Source organism: Lathyrus oleraceus, chromosome 2 (assembly GCF_024323335.1).
Source record: "Lathyrus oleraceus cultivar Zhongwan6 chromosome 2, CAAS_Psat_ZW6_1.0, whole genome shotgun sequence".
Taxonomy (NCBI): domain Eukaryota; kingdom Viridiplantae; phylum Streptophyta; class Magnoliopsida; order Fabales; family Fabaceae; genus Lathyrus; species Lathyrus oleraceus.
This window is the reverse complement of record NC_066580.1, coordinates 84,344,645-84,371,548: the sequence shown is the minus strand read 5'-3', so window position 1 is coordinate 84,371,548 and position 26,904 is coordinate 84,344,645. Positions and strand designations below refer to the sequence as shown.

General features: G+C 33.6%; 3 protein-coding genes and 1 long non-coding RNA gene across 4 annotated transcripts; 1 reads left to right on the top strand and 3 right to left on the bottom strand.

Annotated features, from left to right (window-relative positions):
* Positions 1-1,692: 1,692 nt before the first annotated feature.
* On the bottom strand, positions 1,693-2,457 carry LOC127122023 (secreted RxLR effector protein 161-like). Its single transcript, XM_051052438.1, has one exon. The coding sequence runs from the start codon at positions 2,455-2,457 to the stop codon at positions 1,693-1,695; it is 765 nt and encodes a 254-aa protein (XP_050908395.1).
* Positions 2,458-6,751: 4,294 nt separating this feature from the next.
* Positions 6,752-10,930, top strand: LOC127118238 (folylpolyglutamate synthase). Its single transcript, XM_051048393.1, has 15 exons — positions 6,752-6,947; positions 7,099-7,244; positions 7,712-7,777; positions 7,947-8,056; positions 8,135-8,195; positions 8,325-8,408; positions 8,500-8,556; positions 8,700-8,760; positions 8,927-8,973; positions 9,071-9,313; positions 9,396-9,692; positions 9,840-9,918; positions 10,139-10,294; positions 10,385-10,536; positions 10,624-10,930. Exons 1-15 carry the CDS (start codon positions 6,935-6,937, stop codon positions 10,681-10,683), a joined length of 1,632 nt encoding a protein of 543 aa, XP_050904350.1. The 5' UTR covers positions 6,752-6,934; the 3' UTR covers positions 10,684-10,930.
* Positions 10,931-10,968: 38 nt separating this feature from the next.
* On the bottom strand, positions 10,969-12,157 carry LOC127118239 (probable glycosyltransferase At5g20260). Its single transcript, XM_051048394.1, has one exon. It carries the CDS (start codon positions 11,986-11,988, stop codon positions 11,101-11,103), a length of 888 nt encoding a protein of 295 aa, XP_050904351.1. The 5' UTR covers positions 11,989-12,157; the 3' UTR covers positions 10,969-11,100.
* A 7,680-nt stretch (positions 12,158-19,837) lies between these two features.
* Positions 19,838-21,833, bottom strand: LOC127121139 (uncharacterized). The gene is made up of 2 exons (XR_007803327.1): positions 21,608-21,833; positions 19,838-20,114 (listed from the first exon to the last, which is right to left on the bottom strand). It is a non-coding gene; the product is annotated as an uncharacterized LOC127121139 (long non-coding RNA).
* Between the last annotated feature and the right edge of the window lie 5,071 nt (positions 21,834-26,904).

Here is a 26,904-nt window from a genome sequence, read left to right as displayed (position 1 = left end):
TCATTTTAACAATTCTTTATATTTTTTTTATCAAAATAATATATTACAAGTTCCTTTAAAAAATTACTTTCCTTTGATAAAATACTTTATTCAAACACACTCTTGAATAGATTGTTTATTGTGCCACAAGATCAACCATCAAAGAAGCAAGAAAATAATTAAAATCAATAATGAAAATTTTGATCCCCTGACATTCTCATAAGTCTTTAAAACAATTAAGGTTTGATGAGTCAAGTATCTATTCATTAAAATAAATTACCACCAAATTTTATAACATATCATTTTCTTTTTAAAAATTTATACTAGTAAAATGTTATAATTGTAATTAAAAATATTAAAAAATTGAAACTACCTCTTTTTAACACCTCAATCATTTCTCACTTTTTATTTTTTACTTCCTCACTCTTTATTTTTTTTCCTTTAATTCAACTTTCAAATTTCAAATTTCTCCCACATTTTTTTTTCACACTTTCTCACTTTCATTTTAATTTTTTCTCTCTTCATTTTTTTTCTATTTTATTTTTTTAAGTATAAATAACAAAATTTGAACTTCTTTTTAATTTAATGAAGAAAAACGCAAAAAAACGTTGAATTTTTAAAACATAAAATTTAACTAAAATAAAAAACATAATTATTTTATAATTATATATGATTATTTAACAATTAAGTAGCCCATTATAAATTGACATGTGTATGTAAAAATATTTTGTATTTTATCAAATTGAATATCACTCAATAATGGTGTAGAACACTAACTTTCCATTTACGAGTCACTATCAGATCAATATCTATTTTATTTTAACCAATAATTGCCTTTAATTGAGAGATGAATTCTTTATTTTAAAATATAAATATATATTTTTTTTCATTTCAAATTTATACGAGTATCTAAATTTATTTTATATCGTATTAAATAAATTTACCCGTGCATCGCACGGGTATCTTGTTAGTTTTATTTTATTATAAACTATCACCAAACTCTCTAATATATCATTCTCTTTTCTAAAAATTGTACTAGAATATGGATATATTTGTAATTAACAAATGCTAAAAATTTGAATTTTTTTTGCCACCTCATTTATTTTCCATTTTTTACTTTTAACTTTCTGAGTCTTCCTTTTCTTCTCTTAATCAAATTTCAAATTCCCCCCACATTTTTTTCTCACACTTTCTCACTTTCATTTTAATTATTTCACTCTACATTTGCTTTTTCCTATTTTATTTTATTTTAGTATAAATAACAAAATTTGAACCTATTTTTAAATTAGTAAAGAAGAACACATAAAAATATTATATTTTTTGGGACTAAAAACAACATTCATTCTTTCAAATTGATAGAATACATCGAATAATATAAAATCAAAATTGTTATAAACTGAATAAGATGAATTTGCGAATAAAATCACATCATCATCGTTAATAACATATAACAGTAAAATGCCTACAAATTGTTAGTTTTAGAATAACAAATAGCTGGAAGGAATAATTATTCATTAAGAGAATAGGGCTTATAAATAGCCTTACAAGCAAAACAGAATCTGTGGTAATAATAAAAAAAGAAACAAACCCTATTCTTTCTAAAGAATAGGTCTTTCCTAAAAACTAGGAATTGCTAAACAAACAAATTACAGCTAATATTTTAATAATAATAAACTTCCTAACAATCCCTCCCTTAAGCTAATTCAGCTGAACTTAGCTTACTTCAGTAATATCCGTAACTCCAAGCATCCCACGAAGCTTTTCAAATTGTTCCAATTTTAATGGCTTCGTCATAATGTTCGCAGTTTGATTCTCAGAAGCACAATAGCTCAACTTGATAACTCCGTTGTTTACTAAGTCCCTAAGAAAGTGGAATTTCACATCGATATGTTTACTTTTTCCGTGAAACACAGGATTTTTAGATAGTTGTATAGTAGAACTATTGTCGCACATGATCATAGTTGCTGTTTTTTCCTCGACTTCAATCTTTTCCAACACTCTTCTAAGCCAAACACATTGACACGCACATAAAGCTGCTGCCATGTATTCCGCCTCCGTGGTGGAGAGAGCGACAACCGGCTGTTTCTTTGAGGCCCAAGAAATAGCTCTCGCTCCCAATTTAAACACAAATCCGGAAGTGCTTCTTCGATCGTCTAAGTCACCGGCATAATCACTATCAGTGAAGGCCACCAGTTTTAGATTGTATTCTTGCTTCCTGTAAAAGATACCCAGATTAATTGTACCTTTTAGGTACCTTAAAATCCTCTTTGCTGCCAGCCAATGTGCCATAGTAGGCCTAGCCATGAACCTGCTTATTAAACTAACACCAAACATCATGTCAGGTCTAGTTACAGTCAAATACATAAGGCTTCCAACCACTTGCTTATACAGAGTTTCATCAACGGTAACACCTCCCTCGTCTTTGCGTAATTTTGTACCCGGTACAATGGGATTTTTCACAGCATTACTGTCCTCCATACCAAATCTAGCTAAAACCTCCTTTGCATATCTTCTTTAACAAATGAATATTCCACCTGCACATTGCTTCACTTCTACTCCAAGAAAATGCTTCATTTTCCCCAAATCAGACATATCAAACTCCAACATCATTGAATTTTTAAACTCATCACACATGCTTGTATCATTCCCGGTAAAAATTAAATCATCAACATAAAGGCTTACAATTAAGAGTTTACCTCCTTTTGATTTTGTAAATAGAGTATGCTCGCTAGAACATCTTTCGAATTCTTCTCGTAAGAAATAAGATTCGATTCTGCTGTACCAAGCTCGCGGTGCTTGTTTGAGCCCATATAATGCCTTTTTTAGTTTGTAGACTTTCTCTTCTTCTCCTTTCATTACAAACCCCTCGGGTTGCTCAACATAGACTTCTTCTTTCAGCTCACCATGAAGAAAAGCGGTTTTTACATCAAGTTGAAAGACCTCCCAACTATATTGTGCAGCTATTGCAAGAATTACACGGATAGTGTCGAGTCTTACCACCGGAGCAAATACCTCAGTATAATCAATACCATGGCGTTGTGCATACCCTTTTGCTACGAGCCTCGCTTTGAACTTCTCCACAGTACCATCTTCATTTAACTTTGTTTTAAATACCCACTTGACTCCAATAGGTTTGATATCTTTAGGAATCACAGTAAGTTCCCAAGTTTGGTTCCTCTCAATGGATTCAATTTCCGATGACATTGCTTCCCTCCATTTTTAGCATTGTACTGCTTCTTCAAACGTTGTAGGGTCATTCTCAGTTACCATCATCATTGCATTCAGATTTTCATCATCAGAGAAACCTTCCCCTGTTTCATAATCTGCCATCCATATTGGTTCTCTTCTTACTCGCATGCCCCTCCCTTCAACTAATTCGTTATCATCAGAACTTGGCTCATTTGGAGGTGAAGTTGTCAGGCTACTTGATTTGTTGGAGCTGCTGAAAATTCCAGGACTGCCACTCAAGTTATTTGGGCTTGTTTCACCAAGTTCTTCATTTTGATCCGCCATAGTATCTCCTCCATCTTCACACTCCAATATATCTTGCTTTATTTCTTCAACAGATCTGCCCCAATCCCAACCTTTTTCTTCTTCAAAAACAACATTCTTGCTGACAATAATTTTCTTTGAGATTGGATCATAAAGCCTCCATGCTTTTGATTCATCGCTCACTCCTAGAAGAACACATCTTCTGCTTTTGTCGTCTAATTTTCTCCTATTTTGATCTGGTATATGAACATGTGCCACACATCCGAAAACTCGAAAGTATTCTACCACCGATTTTTCATTGCTCCATGCCTCTTCTGGGGTCTTATCTTCAACCGCTGCTGTCGGCCATCGATTCTGAATATGAACGCACCATTTTGTAGCCTCGGACCAGAAAGTTTTGGGAACTTTTCTTTCATTTAGCATGGATCGGATAACATTCATAATTGTCCGATTCTTTCTCTCGGCAAATCCGTTCTGCTACGGTGTATAGGCTGCTGTCAATTGCCTACTAATGCCCTGTGATTTACAGAATTCTCCAAACTCATTTGAGGTGAACTCGCCACCCCTGTCAGTCCTCAAACAAGTTATGAATGCACCTATCTCTTTCTCAACATTAGCTTTAAAATGTTTGAAAGTAATAAAAGCTTCTGATTTTTCATGTAAGAAATAAATCCAAGTTTTACGAGAATAATCATCGATAAAACTTAGAATGTACCTCTTGCCACTGTGGGATGCTGGCTTGATAGGGCCACATATATCTGAATGTACTAGCTGGAGCTGTTTTGATGCCTTCCACAAACTCCTCCTTGGCATTGTATCTCTGTGTTGTTTTCCAGTTAGGCAGGTTGTACATAACTCATTAGGAGATTTGAGAACAGGTAAGCCAATCACCATCTTTTTGAAGGCCAATGTTCTTAATCCCTTGTGATTCAGGTGCCTAAATCGATTATGCCACATGCGCGCCTCTTTCTCTGATACATCTTCAGTTTGCAAACACATGGAATTTCTCTGAGGCATATAAGATAACACAAAATATATTATGTTTCCACTCATATTAGTTTGCATAATCAGTCCCCTCTTAGAATGATACACTTTACAAGTTCCATCCCGAATTAAAATGGTCAATCCTTTCTCTTGAAGTTGCCCTATACTTAATAGATTGTTTTTAAGCTCAGGAATATAATAGACATAAGATATTACCTGGATTATGCCATTTATTTGCACCTTTATACTCCCTTTTGCTACTACCGCCATTCTCGTATCATTTCCAAGCTTCACTGTTCGATTGAAATTTTCTTCCAATTCAAAGAACCACTCTTTGTTTCCCATCATGTGGTTGCTGCACCCTGAATCCAGGAACCATATCTCTTCTTTCTTTTCTTGATGAATATCTGCATATGACATCAACAAAAGTTCCTCTTCTTCTAATTCAACATAGTTAGCTTTCTTTTCCCAATCAGGACATTCATATTGGAAATGTCCTAATTTGTGGCATTTGAAACATTCAATGACTGCTTTGTTTATGGGTTGTCTCCCTCTACCTCTGCCACGTCCTCCTCTGAACATGCCTAGACCTCTACCTCTGTTTGATCGATCATCATGAGCCACTTTTAACACATGTTCCTCCTCTTGGTATCCTTGCATTCTTTGTTCATGAACTAGTAAACTTCCATGTAATTCATCAATACTCAAAGTACTTAGATCATTTGATTCCTCTATTGAACACACAACATAGTTAAATTTGATAGTTAAAGATCTAAGTATCTTACTCACCACCATACTCTGCTCCATTGTCTCACCGTTTGACTTCATTTTGTTCACTAAGGTCAAGGTTCGCCCCAAGAAAGTGTCTACTTTCTCTCCTTCTTTCATGGCCAGCAACTCTAACTCTCTCCTTAATGCCTGTAGTTGTGCCCTTTTCACCTTTGTAGACCCTTGATATTTTCGCTTCATTGAGTCCCAAATTGCTTTTGAGGTTCCCTTGTCAAGAATTGTTTCAAGAACTTCTCTGTCAATGGCCTGAAACAGAAAATTCTTGACCTTCAGATCTTTGAGTTTGGCTTCTTCCACCGTCTTTCTCTGCGCCTCGCTTGCCGATGATGTCCTAATTGCTGCTGCAGGGATTCCTTCATCAACCAGATTCTACATTTCCTTACTCCTTAGAAAGTTCTCCATCATCATTAACCAATAATCATAATGGCCATCGAACTTGGGAATTGACGGCTGCGCAAACTTTTCTGAAGTTGTCATTCTGCTCACACACTTTTAATTTGATCCCTTGCACAACCCTGATACCAAATGTTAGTTTTAGAATAACAAATAGCTGGAAGGAATAATTATTCATTAAGAGAATAGGGCTTATAAATAGCCTTACGAGCAAAACAGAATCTACTGCTAACAAACTTGAAACGTGGTAATAATCAAAAAAGAAACAAACCTTGTTCTTCCTAAAGAATAGGTCTTTCCTAAAAACTAGGAATTGCTAAACAAACAAATTACAACTAATATTTTAATAATAATAAACTTCCTAACACAAATATGACAAAATCTACAAATATGACAAAATTGAAATGCTCGAAATATCCATGTCTCCGAGTCTGCAGCGTTGACGACGTCAAAACCATTGATTGAATATGCATTGAGCCGAAACTAAACCGTCAATCTGAATCGAACAAATAATACACCAAGACAAGAAAACAAAATAACGCCGCAAAGAGACGACGACCAACACAAGTCGCACTAAGACGATGAAATCACAAAGCAAAAACTAAAGATACATGTGAAACCACTTATTTGAATGAAAAGTAAAAGAAAAAGAATTTAGAGGGATGATTTTAGATCAAAAATTGATCCTAAAACCACCTCTCTTTAGTGAATGAAAAATGAGAAAATTAGGGTTGAGGAAAGAAGAGAGACAACTTCTAGAAGAAGAATGAATTTTTAAAACACAAAATTTATCTAAAATAAAAATATAATTATTTTATAATTATTATATATAAAAATATTCATAATTTATATTACTATTGTTCGTTTTATAATTAAATGACTTCTTTCAAATTGACATTTATATTTAAAAAAATATTTTATATTATTTCAAATTTAATACCACTTAATAAGGGTGCATATTCCATTTCACCGTATCCCAACAATATCTTTTTTATTTCCATCAACAATTATATTTAATTGAAAAATAAATTTTTGTTTTCAAATATGAAAATTTATTTATTTTTCTTCTAAATTCTTTTTTTCATTTTAAATTTACACATGTATTGAACTTGTCTTTTTCTATTATATTTCTCTAACAACACCAACACCAACACCAATAGTAAACAAAAATGGAATCATATTAAGTCGCATATACCACAAAAAAAACAATTCTTTCTATCCCCTTTTAATCCTTCAATCTCACTCCACCTTCCATTGTCACTCACTCTCTGCTTCATAATTCACACACTCAAAAGCTATGACTGAACAAGGTACTATTCCCAATTCATCAAAATTTCAGTTTTCAATCCTTTGAATTCCATGTTCAATCTTTGCCTTCTGGGGTGCTTCAATTCAAATTAAAAATTTGATTTTTATTATTAATTCCCTATTTACTTTTGTGGGGTCTTTTCCTTTTTGCAGATGGGAGTAATGGGTCTTCGAAATCGCCATCTTTGACTTCCTATGAAGAAGCATTAGAGGCTTTGTCGTCTTTGATCATTAGACGCACTCGTGCTGATGGTACCAATTTCGGTGATCAATTTGATGTTCTATTTCAATACATCAAGGTAAAATTTTGAAAAGTTTGTGTTTTACTATCAAATAGACACTAGATAGACATGATTGACATGTACACTTATAATAATTTAAGAAAATAAAAGTAATAATAGAAGTGTATGTATGGTGTCGGTCTCAGACATTGACATGTGTCGGACACCATATGGATATACAACGGCACATTGTCGTTTTTTGGAGGTTCTGCGTAGGTTTGCCCTGGTTTAAAATGTGGAAAAACAAATAGGGGCCTATTTTGTTATGGTTTAAGCATAACAAATATTTTATGAGCCTTTTAGCTGCAATTTATCCCGAAAAAATTTAGGCTATGCGTGATAGTCCTCCTTGCACGCCTTCAATGACGGTCCCGCAGCTGCATAGGCGTGGTTGTGCTAAATGTGTGAATTGGCCAATTGGGTTTTGAGTATTTGGTGATTTTGTTTGGATGATTGTTGTTAATAATGAAATATAATTTTCATAGATGCTAGATTTGGAGGAGCAGATTTCAAATATGAAGATTATCCATGTGGCTGGTACCAAAGGGAAGGTAATCTCTTTTTCTTTTGTCGCTTGCTTGTTGCTTGGAACTGAAGCCATCATGAGAATTTTCATTTGGTTTCTACAATCAATAGGAACAGTGCCTATACCATTGTACCTTAGTTTTGTTTGTACTTAGTAACTATATGCAAATTGTAATGATAATTGTGGTTCCATAGGGATCTACATGCACCTTCACAGAATCTATATTACGCAACTGTGGTTTTCGTACTGGACTTTTTACATCTCCTCACCTCATTGATATCCGAGAAAGATTTCGTTTAAATGGGTGAGTGCTTCAGATTCATTTGTTGCAGCATTACTTCAGTTATTTGATTATTTAGCACTAGTTTTGTTGCTTCTGCAGTATCGAAATCTGTCAAGAGAAATTTTTAGCATACTTCTGGTGGTGTTATGATAGACTAAAGGTATGTTTCCATGTATGATATGGCAGAAATGAGTCTAGTGTTATTTAAACGAGAAAATGAATAAAAATATTACCTGATATTGTGGTTGTTTGGTTAAGTAACTGGTTTTGTCATTTCAACTGTGCACAGGAAAAAACAGATGATAATATTCCAATGCCTAACTATTTCCGTTTCCTTGCTTTACTTGCTTTCAAAATATTTGCAGCGGAGGAGGTTTGATCCTTGTGCTTTGAATTTCTATGAAATCTTTGGTAGATATACTATTTTTTATATTCTCGGTGTTATTACGAATACTTTTATGCAGGTAGATGTTGCTATCATGGAGGTTGGATTAGGTGGAAAATATGATGCGACAAATGTGGTATGTATAGTTTTTTTTTTCCATCCGAAACATATTGGTCTAACATGACATCATTGTATGAATATTGAATATCGGTATTTGTATTAGTTTTTCTATAAGTTTATATCTCGGAACAGGCTCATGCATGTATGTTTGTATTTCAGGTTCAGGCACCTATCGTGTGTGGAATTACTTCCCTTGGGTATGACCACATGGAGATTCTTGGTTAGTTTTCTCTTTTTAAAATTCTAGGTAATGGCTAATGTAATCCATACTTATAGCTATTGATTTATGCGTTCGAAAAACTGATATGATATATGTGAAGTATCTGAATATGATTGAATTGAATACACATGATTGTATGCTCACTAATTTGTACAGCAATTAACAGGAAATACTCTGGGGGAAATCGCTGGTGAGAAGGCCGGTATATTTAAGGTTTTTTTTTTATTCTTTTCGAGATGACAAAAATCATTTTCTGTCTATCAACAATTTGCTTGTTTTTCCCTGTATTTATTTGTTTATTTGTTTCTAGGATCGGATTCCGGCTTTTACAGTGACACAACCAGAAGAAGCCATGCATGTACTTGAAGAGAAGGCTTCTAAATTAAATGTACCGCTTCAAGTGGCGCCTCCGTTAGATGCCAAGTTGCTAAACGGCTTAACACTTGGTCTTGAAGGTGAGCATCAATATTTAAATGCCGGTCTTGCCATTGCACTGTGCTCTACTTGGCTGAAAAGGACAGGGCATCTCGGAGACACGAACTTGGAACGAACGGTAAGTTCTAAAACTAGATATTTTTACACCTTTCCCCGTTTTTAAAGCCTTAATGATTAAGTAATCATCTACCTGCATGAAGGACACTTTGCCAGAACAGTTCATAAAAGGGTTAACGAGTGCAAGTTTGCAAGGAAGGGCTCAGATAGTTACCGACACACACTTCAAGAGTGAACGGTCGAATGAACTTGTTTTCTATTTAGACGGGGCTCATAGTCCTGAAAGCATGGAAGTGTGTGCACGGTGGTTTTCTCTTGCTATCAAAGAAAACAACCCGGACCAAACGTTGTTTCATCGACAACTTGATAATCCTAAATCCTCACATGAGATAGTGAAGATGCAACACGGGGAAAGAGGATTCCAGAGAAAATCCACTCCGGTAGAGTACATATTTAAATTTTTACTTTCTGGAAATAAAAAGTTATAAACTTGTGAAATAAGAACAGAACTGCTTGTTCTTTGAATCGGAGTTGATGATTCATTTTAAAATTGAAAAGTTGAGTTAAAGTCGTCGAGTGACCTGCAGATTTTGCTCTTCAACTGCTTGACTGTACGAGATCCTCAATTGCTTCTTCCTCGTCTGATGGAAACATGTGCTGATCACGGTTAGTAGTCTCTGGATTTCGCCAGGATCTACTGTTATCAATTATGGTTTAGTCCTATAATGGTTTCCGCGAATAAGTGGTTTTTCTCTTCGGTAATACTGTGATTATTGATGTTTGTTAGGATTAAAAAGTAATGCAAACTATTTTTTATATTGAAAATTCTTCTAAAGGAAGCTTTCTCTGTCCATGGAATAATGGAAAAATTAAATTGAAATTGTAGGAGTTTATTTCAAGAAAGCACTCTTTGTACCAAGTTTATCTGTGTTTAACAAAGTTGGATCCCAAGCATCAACAACAATAACTGATTCTAAAGTCGATCTGTCGTGGCAGTTCGATCTTCAAAGAGTGTGGGAAAATCTCATGCAAGGCAACAAAGGTATTATTGATTGATTCATGACACAAATTGCAATTTCAGAACTTTGGCTTCTAATTTGATTATTCACTCTGTGATCCCTTGGCTTAACAGGTAAAATTACTGACACTGTTTCTGAAGAACTAAAAGATGGTATGGAAGTGAGTGACAGTAATTGTGAACACAGCGCCGTGTTTTCGTCATTGCCAGTTGCAATCAAATGGCTTAGAGACAGAAGTCAACAGAATCAGTCGGTTCGTTTTCAGGTAATATAAATTACACCAAAGAGATACAGATATCTGGTTTCACATCACAAATTATCTAACATGCAAATTATCTGGTTGATGCCTCAGGTTCTTGTGACCGGCTCTTTACATCTTGTTGGCGATGTTTTGAAATTCGTCAAGAAGTGATTTTCTGTACAAATTTGAAGCAGATTCTAATTTCAAAACAGATTAAGTGCTGATATTAGTAATGTTGATGTTCAGAGATGGTTTCACTTTTCTTTTATTTTTATGTTTTCTCTTGAAGAAAAGAAAAAGTAACTTTTCTGTTTTATTTGTTGGAATGTAAATTTAGAGCGCAAAATTTCAAATTTTGGACAAATCTATTATGAGATCCTATTTAATTATGTATCAATAATTTTAACTGTTTTTAAAATTCAATCACTTAAAATAACATATTTTTCATGATAAAGGTTTAAAGCAAAAACTCAAGTTTATTTATTTGATTTTAGACATGAAATAACATATATTAATATACCTAAAAATAAGCTATAAACATTACATAATTGCCTGTGTATATGAAGTATGAACATCCAAGATATGCAATCAGTTTGATTGAATGCTGCTTTCATATCTAACGGTATGGCGTCTAAGCCACAACTGATACATTATAGTGTTAAATGCATCCAACGGCTGAGGAGGTCGATTCCACTGCAAGTGCTTACTTCCTTCCACACACAATCTCTTCATGTTATCTTGTCTTTTCTTCCACGTGTCAGTATTATTCTTCACACCACCTTTCACAAACACAGCCATCTCCTTCCACCTCAGCACATCCATAAACGGCATGTCGTTTACATCTCCATCCGTAACCACAACAACAGGTACGCACCCTAAACGCATCGCTTTCCCCATGTCGTTTCCGTAGTCAACAAAACAGAAATCTCCACAACCTGATATAGCCGGCGCGTGGAGATTTGATATCGGTGGTAATGTAAGATCTTTGTGAGGGACAAACCTATGACGGCGCGTGGGAAAGCACGATATCTGAACCGCGTTTTTTTTCAGTTCAACGATGTTCCTGTCGTTTATGTTAGAAACTCCAGCGCAGGAGAGGTAAAAGTGGTCGGCGCCGAGAGAGCGGTTCCAGTAAGGAAAATCGTTGCGGATGCGTGAGATGAGACGCGCGAGAGAGCGCGTGGAGATTTCAGAGGAGAAAGGGAAGAAGAAGAGGTGTGCTTCTTGTGGGTGTTGGGTAAGGTAAGAACTGTTTAGAAGTGAAGAGTAGAAGAGAGATTCTAGTTCTGATCCAAAATTGAACTGGTTTGTGTTTGGTGGATACATAAACACTTTGAAATTTTGAACCATTTTATGATAATTTTGAAGGAAGAGTGTTGTGGATGTTAGGTAAGGATTGTTTTGTGGTAGTGAAACCATAAATGAAGAGGAACATAATAGTAGTAAGAGGTAGAGGTTTGTCTTGGACAAGAACATTTTACACTTTTTGATCAAACAAATAAGTCAAACCTCACCACTTTCGATGTTAGAATATTCACTTGCGTTTGCAAACTTGTGTTGCATGTATGTTTCCTTGACTTGACCTTTTGGTGTTGCTGGTTGGATCTATTTAGAATTTGGGAAAAAAATAATTGAATTTCCTTTTTATTTATAATTAAAGATAATTGCTATTTGATACTAAAACATGAGGGTAGTGCTTCTATTTTTTTAATGAATGAAGATGTATTTGCTTTGAGTATAATAGTATAAATTCTATGTATGATTATTGTGCATTTTTAATCGCATGACATATCTCTATGATGTTGTTTATTGTTGTGTTATATTCTTCTAAGTCGTATTCTATATCAGTCGAGTCGTGCCTTAATCCTCCATGTTGGGTGTGAATCTTCATTTTTATTAGTGAATAATAATCGATCTTATTGATAGTTGATTCTATTATTTTCCTCATAGTATCGGTTTTAAAGAAATCCAATAGTTTAGTGATTAATGTCTATATGGAAAATATCGAATCCACAAAGATTGCTTTTTAACAAGATAAAAAGTGTGGAATGCTTAATAAATAGTAATGGGGTGGGGGTGTTTCAGATTTCAAAGCAAAAATAGCAAAGAGTTCAGACAGAGCGGTCAGGTTGTGTCTAGAATCCCCTATTTCTTTATTATTGATGTTTGATGCCTTATATGAATAGTCTCATCACTATAATCCCACGACAAATTAACAAAACTGTTATAACTAATCCCTTGCGATATAACTCACTAATCACTACTCAGAGCTTTTTATCCCTAGTCCACTAGCGTAAGCAGGATTGGGCAATGTAACAAAGCGTTAATTCACTAGCCACTACTTGGGGTTTCCTATTCCTAGTTAACCAACGTAAGCATGACAATTGCCCCAGGTCCAACACATAGACTAATGGTCAGTAATTCCTATGTGTCCAAAATCAGATTAAACGAATATCTCACATAAAAAGTATTACGAATGAGAAACAATTGAATAATATTATAGATCAAGCATTCATGTAAAGTCAAATCAACATATTGCCCAACAATATTGAAATAAGTTCATCATAACACAACCTAACCTAGAGGAGTTTAGCTACTCATAATTCAAAATACACTACCAAAAAAATTGAAGAGATTGGAATATGAGATCCCTTGAAGTCTTGGCCTACAATGGCTCCAAATAATCTCAAAACCACTTATGATGCTATAAACCAGGCTCTTAAGCTCTGAGACGACATGTGGTCTTCTTTCCGATTATATAAGTCTCAGAACACACGATCAAATCTCAGAGGTCAACATATAAAGTGGGCGAAACTTCTGTTATCCACCTTGTAACCCCCACTGCGTGAGATTCCATTCTTCTTTGAAACTCTGGAGCTTGTTGACCTTGCATTTGCTGTGGTTGTTGTTGAACTTGTGGTTGGTAGAATCCTTCATCATTTCCAGCTTGATTGTCTTCTTGATCATTTTGAACAACTTCTCTTCGATGCATGTTTTGCAGTCTCCTTATTACTGAAGCGTTGAGATGTGCTTTATCTCATCGTTGAGGTAAACTGACACACTAGCTTTCCTGCACAATTCATTTATAACACAAAAATGTCCACAAGCCTTTTGTACACTGTTAGCAATATATTTGATATTTTCATAAATAAAACGCCCAAAGTTAATAGGTTTCCCCCCTTAAAAGAGATAAAATACCTAAACACAACTTCATAATAAATTGTGATTGGTTAGATGCAGCTTCTAAAAATTTCACATAAAATGAGGCCCAATCCCTAGAAGTTTGGCGGAATTCGGCGGTTTTGAGACGTAGTGCTAAGCCACGCTCTATCACCCATTCTTCCCTTAGCCTACAAAAAGTATCTAACATTACCTGGTCCATTTCCTTGTTTATAACTTTGTGCTCGTGTCTGTAATTCATGAGAGCACACACATGATGAAGTTGCAAATTAAAAAGAGAATTTATAGCAGAAGGAGAATAGTCAATATACTTACCTCGCACATAAGAGGTGTAGAAGTTTACCTCACCAAATTATGCGTTTGCATAAAATTCTAGGCCAATACTTTTATTTGTTTCATGAATCAGATTGTTGAAACTTACCCAACACCTTTGCAAAGGCTCATGCATAGCAATGCTGTGTCACCTAAGACAAGAAATATAGTTTTTAAGAGGATTGGTTTTGTCATCCAAAAAGGGGTAGCGACACAAGTTGTTACCCATTTTCCTGATATTTTTTATAATCTTGATTGTATATATTTAATTGCGGAACTAGAAATGGCGTTGATGAAGGAAACTACGGTGGAACGGAGCTACTGATGCAATACATTGACGTGACACCGTGGATCGAAGGTTGTGATCACGATGCTCTTTGAAACTGAGGTATCAGACTCGTTGCGTTGAAGTTAACCGATGGTTGTGATCTTCGATGCGGTATACCTATGGGGGGGGGGGGGGGAGGGGTACCTGCATGGTTAACACTCTAACACCTAAGTCAATTTAGGGATTAAGATAGTTGGTAGTGAAAATGGAGATTAGATATTGTGTACCTTAGAACCTCTTATGAAGGTATTTATACCGTGGGCCTGCCAAAGTAGGCTAGGTCATGGACCTCATGCTATTAGGCCTCTAGACGGCGCAGAGCAGTGGGTCCTGGGTATTAGTACCTCATTCCTTTGACATATTTCTTAAAGTATCCCTCATAGATCAGACTCTCCATCTCATTCTTAAGCTGGTAGCAATATTTGGTGTGGTGTTCTTTAACCTTGTGAAACTTGCACCATCTGTCAGGTTCAGGTACCATAACATATGCTTTTGGAGTTGAAGGCGTGGGGATATTATGTAAATGGAGAAACTCCCGTTAGATCTGTTCATGGCGAGTGTTCGGGGGCGTGAATCCCTCTACAACTTTTCTTCCTCATTTAAATGTTGTTTTGTTCTTGATAAGCGAGGTGCAAGTGTTCTTCCGTGAGTGTTGTGAGCCTTCGGTGCTACGAACACATTCTTTCATGCAAAAGATTGCTTCTCGACATTTTTTCCTCGCCCTTTATATAACATTCTGCACTTATGGCCACCTATGCTAATGAATGTGATAGCCTTTAGGAGATGGTCTTAATGAAGTGTTGTGTTATGAGGCCCTTCTAAAATGCGCCTACAAACATTTCTTACTTCGGGTGGAAAACATTTATGGTGCCGATGGAAGCTCGGGGTAGGCCCATGTCCCATTGGGGCGCTTCAATGATTACCATATACGTATTGATGGAGACGGCATGTTCGTAAGGGTCGCCACAACCAAAAAACTTTGCCAAGGAGAGAGGCTTTAAACCCATAAGAATATGTACTTCTTATATTTTGTCTGAAAATGGCTAGAGGTCCATCACTCCCATCTCCTCTATGGGATTAGCCTCTTATTAACGTTATTGGAAGTTGAAGAGATTGTCCTTTAGGTTCTGGTTTTGGCGACACAATTCATCCATGACGGAGCACATATCCGTTATGACATTAGAATCGTTGCTACCTCTCGCATCCTCCTATGTGGGAGATTGTGCTCTCCTAGCAACCATGACTAGGAATGATTGAGGTTAGAAGTGGAGTTTTTAGTGAACGTTAAACTGACGGTGATAATGAAAGGTGGGATCCAAGTTAGTTTTATTGAATCCCATGGTGGGCGCCACAATTGCTAAAACATTACATATGCTTTAGACGCCTATGCTGGTAGGAATGGCTAGAGGCTTTAAGGATTTTTGGTGGTTTAGGACAAGCTCAAGACGGTGAGAGACTATGTTTCAAAGGTGTTTTTTGTATGGAGAGAGTAGGCTCATGTGAGGTGAAAAACTTTTTATCTAGGAGTATATTATGTGTATTCATAATATTCTTTCAAATCTAAGGTTGAGTTATTTATAGAGGCCAATAGGTCTGAATTTGAGAACTCCTTCCAAGTGGTAACGACTCCACCTTGACCAGGGAAGTTGTTAACTGTTTCTTCTTAAGGAATCGTGACCATGACTTCTTACACACGCGATTATGAGTCATGTATACATCATCATTAATGTTTCTACTCAGGATTATGTTTAGGCGACATATTAAGGGACGGGTGCCTGACGAAGAAGTCTCGTGTCGCCCCGTTTGTGGCCCTTATATATATATATATATATATATATATATATATATATATATATATATATATATATATATATATATATATATATATATATATATATATATATATATATATATATATATATATATATATATATATATATATATATATATATATATATATATATACCCAAAGTTCAAAGACAGCGAAACACAATTCCACCCATCTTATAGATACTATCATTGGCATAGAACACTTGTATGATTTTTTTATTCATGACTCACACCATCTCTGTGACGAAAAAATTAACTTGAATATTTAAGTGTTAGCTTTGTAGGTCCATCCGGCATAACTGCACTAAAGCAATGTGAGTCATCTCCAATATGAAATCAGAAACAATATTTTTTCCCACGTATTTCCATGATTAGACCTTAGATCTAACCATTTATCTGAATCAATCAATTTTTTTATTCGGATCAAACTAATTCAACAATCACGTTTAGCTGGATGCTAAATTAAAATATCATCGATTGAATTCTTCTTCAACTTTCGTCATAGATACGATTTGCAAAGATTCATTCATACCAATGATTTGCCTACCTTCTTCTGGGATTCAGATAATCCACACCCTCAGTTTGGGAGTAAGGAGATGATGTACCAGTACTAGAAATTAGAGATCATGAGAGGGTGCATGTGCGTACACGTGGAAGTATTACCAAGTTATATACATATATATATATAATATAATATATATATATATTATATATATATATATATATATATATATATATATATATATATATATATATATATATATATATATATATATATATATATATATATATATATATACTTATTATCCAATTCTGTTTAATCTTATATTATTTTGTATATTAATTTTATTAATAACTAAATTTGGATTGTAAATTAATTTTGTCTGTCTGAAACATACATGCCTCCTATCAAAATTTAAGAGTAACAAAAAATTTAGTTAATAATAATATACTACATTTGTCAAATTGGGGTCTCTCTTATATAGATGTGGGCAAAAGTATTACTACACTGTGTGAACCTTTTCATGGTTTGGTTTGGAGAGAAAATTGAGAGTAAAAGAAATCAATTCTATTCCAAACATTTCCAAATTTACTCTTAATAGGTTAAGTAAATAAACTTACAAGTTGTACTTTTTTTTATATAATATAAAGTCCCGTAAAAAAATAGTAAGACAAAATTGGTATAATAAGAAATAAAAATGAAAGTAGTTGACCATGTTGTAAGAGGAAATATTATTGTTGAAAATGATTTTAATTGATTCTCAATAGGTTAAGAAGGTGTGAAAATGGATTTTTAGTAATTGTATCGTTAATATATTCTTGGTCTCTTGTTGAGAGAGAGAGAGAGAGAGAGAGAGAGAGAGAGAGAGAGAGAGAGAGAGAGAGAGAGAGAGAGAGAGAGAGAGAGAGAGAGAGAGAGGAGAGAGAGAAGAGAGAGAGAGAGAGAGAGAGAGAGAGAGAGAGAGAGAGAGAGAGAGAGATAGAGAGAGAGAGAGAGAGAGAGAGAGAGAGAGAGAGAAGAGAGGAGAGAGAGAGAGAGAGAGAGAGAGAGAGAGAGAGAGAGAGAGAGAGAGAGAGAGAGAGAAGAGAGAGAGTCATAATTGAGGGAATAAGAATGCAGAAAAAGGTTGATGAATATAGCGTTTAATATGCTCACTACCTTTATTATGATGTTATCATGATCAGAATAATGTACTTCTGTTTTTACACGTAGTATTAAATTATCCCATTGTAGTTTTCATTGTTTTGAGTGATTAATAAAAAGTAAATATAGGATAAGAGAGTAGTGAAAATGACATTAATCCAACAATCAACCACGCATAACATAGACCAATTTTCAACTATAAAGGTATCATGTCATCCAAATATTAGAAACGTTTGTGTGTGTGCGCGCTTATGTGTTTTTATATTAATTTATTACTATTAAAGTTTTAAATTTTTGTTATATTGCCTACTACTATTTTAAACTAAATTAAACTCGCTGTACTCACTGAGCTTGCAACAAATTATGTTCATTTAATTGCCTTAAATGAATTAGAGAAAGTGACTGAACTGGTATGGATTAGTTCAATAACAAATAAAATGACATCATGTATTTTTAATGATTAGTTATATAATGTTCATATAAATTACTTTTTTTTGCTTTTGTTTTATTAATAATTAACTTGTAAGTTCAAAACAAAAATTTTAAAATTGTTTTTCATTGAAGCACTGACATAGATACTAAAATATCTACTTTATTGATAAGTAATGCTAATATTAATTGAGAGAGAGAGAGAGAGAGAGAGAGAGAGAGAGAGAGAGAGAGAGAGAGAGAGAGAGAGAGAGAGAGAGAGAGAGAGAGAGAGAGAGAGAGAGAGAGAGAGAGAGAGAGAGAGAGAGAGAGAGAGAGAGAGAGTCATAATTGAGGGAATAAGAATGCAGAAAAAGGTTGATGAATAGAGCGGTTAGAATATGCTCACTACCTTTATTATGATGTTATGCATGATCAGAATAATGTACTTCTGTTTTTACACGTAGTATTAAATTATCTCATTGTAGTTTTCATTGTTTTGAGTGATTAATAAAAAGTAAATATAGGATAAGAGAGTAGTGAAAATGACATTAATCCAACAATCCACCACGCATAACATAGACCAATTTTCAACTATAAAGGTATCATGTCATCCAAATATTAGAAACGTTTGTGTGTGTGCGCGCTTATGTGTTTTTATATTAATTTATTACTATTAAAGTTTTAAATTTTTGTTATATTGCCTACTACTATTTTAAACTAAATTAAACTCGCTGTACTCACTGAGCTTGCAACAAATTATGTTCATTTAATTGCCTTAAATGAATTAGAGAAAGTGACTGAACTGGTATGGATTAGTTCAATAACAAATAAAATGACATCATGTATTTTTAATGATTAGTTATATAATGTTCATATAAATTACTTTTTTTTGCTTTTGTTTTATTAATAATTAACTTGTAAGTTCAAAACAAAAATTTTAAAATTGTTTTTCATTGAAGCACTGACATAGATACTAAAATATCTACTTTATTGATAAGTAATGCTAATATTAATTGAGAGAGAGAGAGAGAGAGAGAGAGAGAGAGAGAGAGAGAGAGAGAGAGAGAGAGAGAGAGAGAGAGAGAGAGAGAGAGAGAGAGAGAGAGAGAGAGAGAGAGAGAGAGAGAGAGAGAGAGAGAGAGAGAGAGAGAGAGCAATATATTTTGAAAATTGAATTTTTGTGTGTCCAAATATGCTTTCTAGAAGCCACTCCTTCCCCTTCCAAATTTCCAAACAAAACCTCATATTATGTCCACACCATTTCTAATGCTACATATCATTCTAAGAAAAACCATGAGAATTTTGAAGAGGTAGTATGTCAAGAAGGTGAAGTTTATTCAAATAAGATTGTTGATTTGAAAATATTGAAGGTATATTTAGCTTAGAACACCTTTATCTCCCATAAACTTGTTAGGTGGTTCTTTGGGTATGATATTTAATGTAGATGCCTTCATACTAATCAAAGTTCCCTCTGATTTCCATGGAATTTATGATTTCATTATTAAAGTCCCCATTAATCAACCAATCCCTTGATTCTACGTTATTTTTTAAGTACACAATTTCAGCCCATAAACATCTATTTTTTCTATCATACATGAATAATATACATTGGTCAACTGTTGTAACAACCCGTATAATATATATTTAGAATAATATCATACAAGTGTTAATAATTGGTACTGATCCAACATAAGTGCCTAATGGCATCAATATATACACATGTCCAAACTAAAAACATCAATGGAACATGTTATACAATAGTGCCTAAACAATAAAAATCTAAGAACTATGTGCAATATCTTCATTGCACACAACTCCACAGCGGAAGATCCAAATAATTGTGTCCCTTGAAACATCCATAAACAGCTTCTATTGAATTCAACCATTAACGAATACCTGAAAAATAACAACAATAATGGGATGAGATAATAATCTCAGTGAGTTCTCCTATCCTATGGGTCCACTCGGCTCTACAGGGTTTTCTAATCAATATTCAACTCATATCCAACTCAAGTCAACAAGGGAACGAAGACTTGAGAGATGGGGAAACTATCTCGCAATTGTATGGCAACATGCATTTGAGTTCTCATAACTCAACCACGATCATTATTCAGATCACGAAACATCAATTCCTGAACGGACTTACGTCTAAGCCAGGCCTGGTTCATGCATGCTCGTATGATTCGAATTTCACGGTGGATATCAGGTTCCCATATGGGACTCGAACCCACTTTTAAGAACCACCACTCGTATGAGACTTTACCCACTTTGAGTCTCTTTCACCGTATGGGCCTTATCCCACTTTGGTGTCCACATTTCCCCCATGTTCGCCATGGTTGGGGCTCAAACCCAGTTGAGCCTCAAATCATTGGTCCCACATCCCAATGCTTACTCGTCTAAGCATACCAAAAGAGATGTGTACCATCACAGAAAACACAAATTCTGAATACATGATCGGTTCCACAATCATCGGTTCCACGAACCATAAACAAATCCAACAATCACAGGTGACTTCATTCACCATAATACAAAAATAATAACATGGCATGTCCCATACAATGCGTCTCATTTTCAATCATGGCAACAATTTGTCCACGACCTCCACATAAGCGTCATACGAATGAATACCGTATTCTCATACATATCACACATGTTCCATAACCTAGATTATCTTTCTAAGTTATTAATCATGTTATACTCCTAGGTTTCCTCACTCACCTTTGTAAGGTTTTTAATCATGTTATTTCACAATCAAACATATCAACCATGTTTAACACCCATCGTAATATAATTCATAGAATTTGTAAGACACATAATATACTATAACATGGTATCATAATAATAGCCTTTTTTGTTATCTTACTAACGCATCCGTCCGCATCCAAAACGGAGTTATAACACTCAATTAATTCATTAATCTATCTTAATCAAGATTTAGATTAACATTTATTCATTGCATGACTATTCAACAACAAGATCCTTAGCCTAGTGGTAAGGCTTGTACCATATCAAGGAGGTCTTGGGTTCGACCCCTATCAATGACGTATTTTAATTCATCAAATAATTAATTCATGTCAATAGATTAATTATTACAGTGACGTATTTTAATTCATCTTTTAACCACTCCTTTTTCCAATTTCAACCCTCCCAATCCATACTAAAACATATATTGTTATGAAATTATGTGATTAACCTCCATAAGTTCAACAACAAAACACATAAGCATCAAACACTCAAGGATCACAACTTCAAAAACAACAACATGATATCAACACATAGCATGGATGAGGAGTATGAAAACAACAAGTTCATCACAAATTCACACAAATCCTAACCCCCCCAAATATAGGTTATTTTCCCCCAAATGCTAAATCTATCTAAGAACTCACCTTGAAGATGAAAGTTTTGAAATGGAGATGCAATTGGTGATGATGAAGATGAGATGATGGTGGTGATGAACATGATCTTCATGAGCTTTTCCATCTTCTTCCTTCCTTCCTCTTCTTCTCTTCTTCCTCTTTTCCTCTTTTCCTCTTTCTTTCTTTTCTTTTCTCTTCTCCCACTTCCTAATAACTCTCTCTCTCTATCTTACCTACTACCTCTCTTCTTATCCACTTCTTCTTTTCTTTCTTTCTAACCACACAAATGTATATAACATATAATACACACACATATATATATATATATATATATATATATATATATATATATATATATATATATATATATATATATATATATATATATATATATAATATTAGGTAGTAATAAAATATCTCAATTGATATTTTATCTTCCAGCACCAATTGACCAATTACTAATGTTATCAAAATATCCTCTCTTGTACTTATTAATATTGGTCTGTCTCTTTTATTAATAATTAATCTCTTCTGAGTTCATTGGTCACTTTATTGGTCCCAATTGACAACATTTAAAGCACATAGGAGCTCTAATTGTTCCAACTGACAAAAGATAGCATACATAGGAACTCAATTGATCTCAATTGACAACTAATGGAGCATTTAAGGGAATATGTGATATTACAGTCATATATAAATACATTTAGTCACAAATAAGTATTGGCAAGCAAGACAGATAAACCACTTTTTATTAAATGTATTTAGAATATTTGGTAAAAACCAATAAAAATATTAGTAGTTGGTCAACACCTCGAAGTCATACAAAATTAGTTTTAAAAAATTGGATTCAATTTTTTACGTTAGCGTATTACCATATATGAGTATGACAAATTCTCTATATGCCAATAAGTAAGTGTAATATTTTAGAAATATAAATCACTTTTATATAATCACATTATTTTCTTTGCAAAACTACCTAATTTTGATGGAATTTTTATTGAAGATGTTCTTGAAGTTTGTGGTTTTAGTACTTACAATTGCATGTGTACAAGTTGGAAATGTATAAGTCATACGACGTTGTTGTAAAGATCCTGGTGATATTTGTCAACCAATTGTATGTTCCAAACCCCATGTTGTTACTCCTCCAAATCTTATAATATGAATCCCTAAAAGTTTGTATCTCTTCTATCATTTTGAACCAATCATTTATCATATCGGGATAAATATATGTCATGTCAGGATTTAATCAATAAGATTGGATAATAAATTATATTCTATTGTTATTCGTTATTGATTTAATTTTATTGTAAATTTTATTAGAGCGTATATGTTTCAGTGCATGCAAGGTCTCAAAAGGATATTTTTTGGTTGAGATGTCTTTTTATTCTAAAAGAATTTTTGTAGTCATTCTTCACTCGATAGGCCATTTTATAACTAATAAAATCGAAGGAGAAGAATATCATATGAATTAACATGACATTAATGAATATATAAAAGCAATCCTAAAAAAACATAATGGTTAGGCTGAAATGCATTAAAAATTATATGGACCGGGGGCTGCATAATTATATACTAAATTAAAGAGGCATGTGGCGACTCAGGTACCATAATACCTACTATACCCTTTACGCACTCAATATATGATTATTTAGTTTAATTTAAACAATCATATTAATTTTTATGTATATTATTTTTAAAAAATCATAACTACTAAAATATTAAGAATTTTAGTAAAAAATGTTTGTGTATTTAATATCTCCACAAAAAAGCTTGAAATCCTTTTTAATTTTATTAAAATCTTAAAAAGATAAGTATTTTAAAATTGACACATTTATTTTTTCAAGATATATGCATATGGATAAGGGTACTTAAATTTCCTTACATACTTATACAACTATAAACATTGGTTCCCACGTGGGTGGATAAGGATACATGCATAAAGATTCTTTTAAATTATGGGTATGGACTCTAACAGGGAGACTTTTTAAATTGTCGGTGTAGAGTATATCAAACTTTGACCACTATCCCTCGTATAGGATGATAAAGAGATAAACATATATATAATTTATATTTAAATTTCAAAATAATATTCATTTAAAAAATATTTAATTTTGTATAAAAAAAAGTTCTTTTATAATTTTTTTTTTATGGGTGAGGTAACTCAAATGGGTTCGCTAGTTGAGCTATATGGGTGCGAGTTATTGGTCAGTTAGAATTCAATCCTTGGTAATTCCACAAGTTTGTAGTTTTTTTACAAGGTAATAATGCAAAAAAGTCTGAAATTAGTATTTTTTATTAATATAATATGCACTAAAATTAAAGAAAGGAAAATTAAAAATTTAGTTTTTTCAATAAACTATAAATAAGTTAATATATAAACTTAGGCGTAAAATAGATAATTGAAGAAATGAATAAAAAAAAAACAAATATATAATCAAAGCTATTATGTGAACCGTCCTTCAAAAAAGATATTAAATGGACACCATTGACAATTGTAATATTGTAAGAGTTTTCAATTTATATTTGACCGAAAATTATAAAAAAATGTTACCTTAAAATAGTTAGTACATTGAACCAGAATTATAAAAAAAAAGTTACCTTAATTTTTTATGCTTTTTTATTCGTTATCAATAAAATAGTACGTACTTTTTATAAATATAATAGTCTTACTCTAAAAAAGTACTAAAAAATATGTTGAGCAATATTATATTAAACAATTAAAAATGTGTGGTTTTTCTATTTTTAATACACTTAATCGAAAATTTAATTGTTTGTGGTCTTGTTTATGTTGAATTTATTCTTTAAATATAAAAATTAATATAAGAATGAATGGGTACTAGTTTTTTTAAGTGCTTTAAATTTTATATAAAGACACATGATATTTAATTTTGGATATATAAGTCAAATATTCACAGTCATATATAATTACATTTAGTCACAAATAAGTATTGGCAAGCGAGACAGACAAAACACTTTTTATTAAATGTATTTAGAATATTTGGTAAAAAACAATTAAAATATTAGTAGTTGGTTAACACCTCGAAGTCATACAAAATTAGTTTTAAATTTTTTGTAACAATCCGTATAATATATATCTAGAATAATATCATACAAGTGTTAATAATTCGTATTGATCCAACATAAGTTCCTAATGGCATCAATATATATATATATATACATGTCCAAACTAAAACATCAATGGAACATGTTATACAATAATGCCTAAACAATAAAAATCTAAGAACTACGTGCAATATCTTCACTGCACACAACTCCACAGCGGAAGATCCGAATAACTGTGTCCCTTGAAACATCCATAACAACTTCTACTGAATTCAACCTGTAAGGAATACCTGAAAAATAACAACAATAATGGGATGAGATAATAATCTCAGTGAGTTCTCCTATCCTATGGATCCACTCGGCTCTACATGGTTTTCTAACCAATATTCAACTCATATCTAACTAAAGTCAACAAGGGAACGAAGACTTGAGCGATGGGGAAGCTATCTCGCAATTGTATGGCAACATGCATCTGAGTTCTCATAACTCAACCATGATCATTATTCAGATCACGAAACATCAATTCCCGAACAGACTCACATCTAAGCCAGGCCAGGTTCATGCATGCTCGTATGATTCGACTTTCGCGGTGGATATCCGGTTCCCCTATGGGACTTAAACCCACTTTGAGAACCATCACTCGTATGGGACTTTACCCACTTTGAGTCTCTTTCACCGTATGGGCCTTATCCCACTTTGGTGTCCACCTTTCCCCCATGTCTGCCATGGTTGGGGCTCAAACCCAATTGAGGCTCGAATCATTGGTCCCACATCCCAATGCTTACACGTCTTAGCATACCAATAGAGATGTGTACCACCACAAAAAACACACATCTGAATACATGATCGGTTCCATAATCATCGGTTCCACGAACCATAACAAAATCCATCAATCACAGGTGACTTCATTCACCAAAATACAAAAATAATAACATGGTATGTTCCATACAATGCGTCTCATTCTCAATCATGGCAACAATTCGTCCACGACCTCCACATAAGCGTCGTACAGATGAATACCGTATTCTCATACATATATCACATATTTTCCATAACCTAGATTATATTTTCTAAGTTATTAATTGTAAGACCCCAATTTTGACCCTAAGATCCCTCATTGCATCATAACATTGCATTTGCATCTTGCCTCAAGAATCATAAGCATCTTGGCTCCTTAACCCTTGGGTGGGATCCCTTGAGAGTTGGTTTGAGATCACCAAGCATGCTTGAATTGTATATTATTGCTTTTCTCATTTTATTTACTAACCAAAAGCACAAAAATATGTCACTAACATCTTTGGTTTGTAGCTTGAGCAGTCACAAGATCCAAAGCTTCTAGGAGGTCCTATGTGCATTGATATGGCCAAGAGAAGATGAAAACAAGCATGGCAATGGTTCTCAAAGCTCTCATCCATCAAATATTCCTCCCAAGTATCTCAATTCTTCATTTTTATCAAAGCAAATCAAGGGGGCTTGAGGCTTGTTTCCCAAGGAAACCCTAATTCACCTGTTCATCAACTGTGCCTTGCTCATGAAGCAACCTCAACCCATGTTCAAATGCAATCAAGGAAAGTTATTTAATTCATCATTTCATGCATATTTGAATTTATTTGAGTGTCCTCAATCATCAATTCATCAAGACATGAGGTTTGGACTTGAGAAGTTGACCAGTCAATTCATCTGACTATTTTGAAGTACACTGAGACCTAACGTTTTATGTGTTTGTCAACTGGAGATTACCCTAAGAGAAACAGTGTTCTTAAGGACCATATGAACAACTTTCATGTTCATCAAAAATTTATTTGAAGCTTGGAAGGTCATCATCCATTCCAAGACATTATAGGTCATTTTGACTGAAACCCTAATTTTGGGTCAACTTCCCAAGGACATAACTCATTCATTTTTCATGATTTTGAGGTGGTATAAAATGAATTGGCAAGCTTAAGATGTCTAATTCAATTTTTATGTTGAGCAAAATTTCAAAATCCTAAAAGAAATACATATGATAATGGAAAACATTATAGATCACTTTGGACCAAATGCATTGAAATGTGAAAAAGTCCAACTTCAAGTTCCCATAACTTCTTCATCAAAAATCCAAATGATTCAAAATATAGGTCCAAATTGATTGTCGCTTAAAAGATCTACAACTTTGATGTTAAATATTTTGTCATTTAGAGCTTGCATCAATGAAAACAAAGGGCTTGAACTTTGGTCATTTTTAAAAATCTCACATGTACATGTTTTGCACCCTACACTTCATA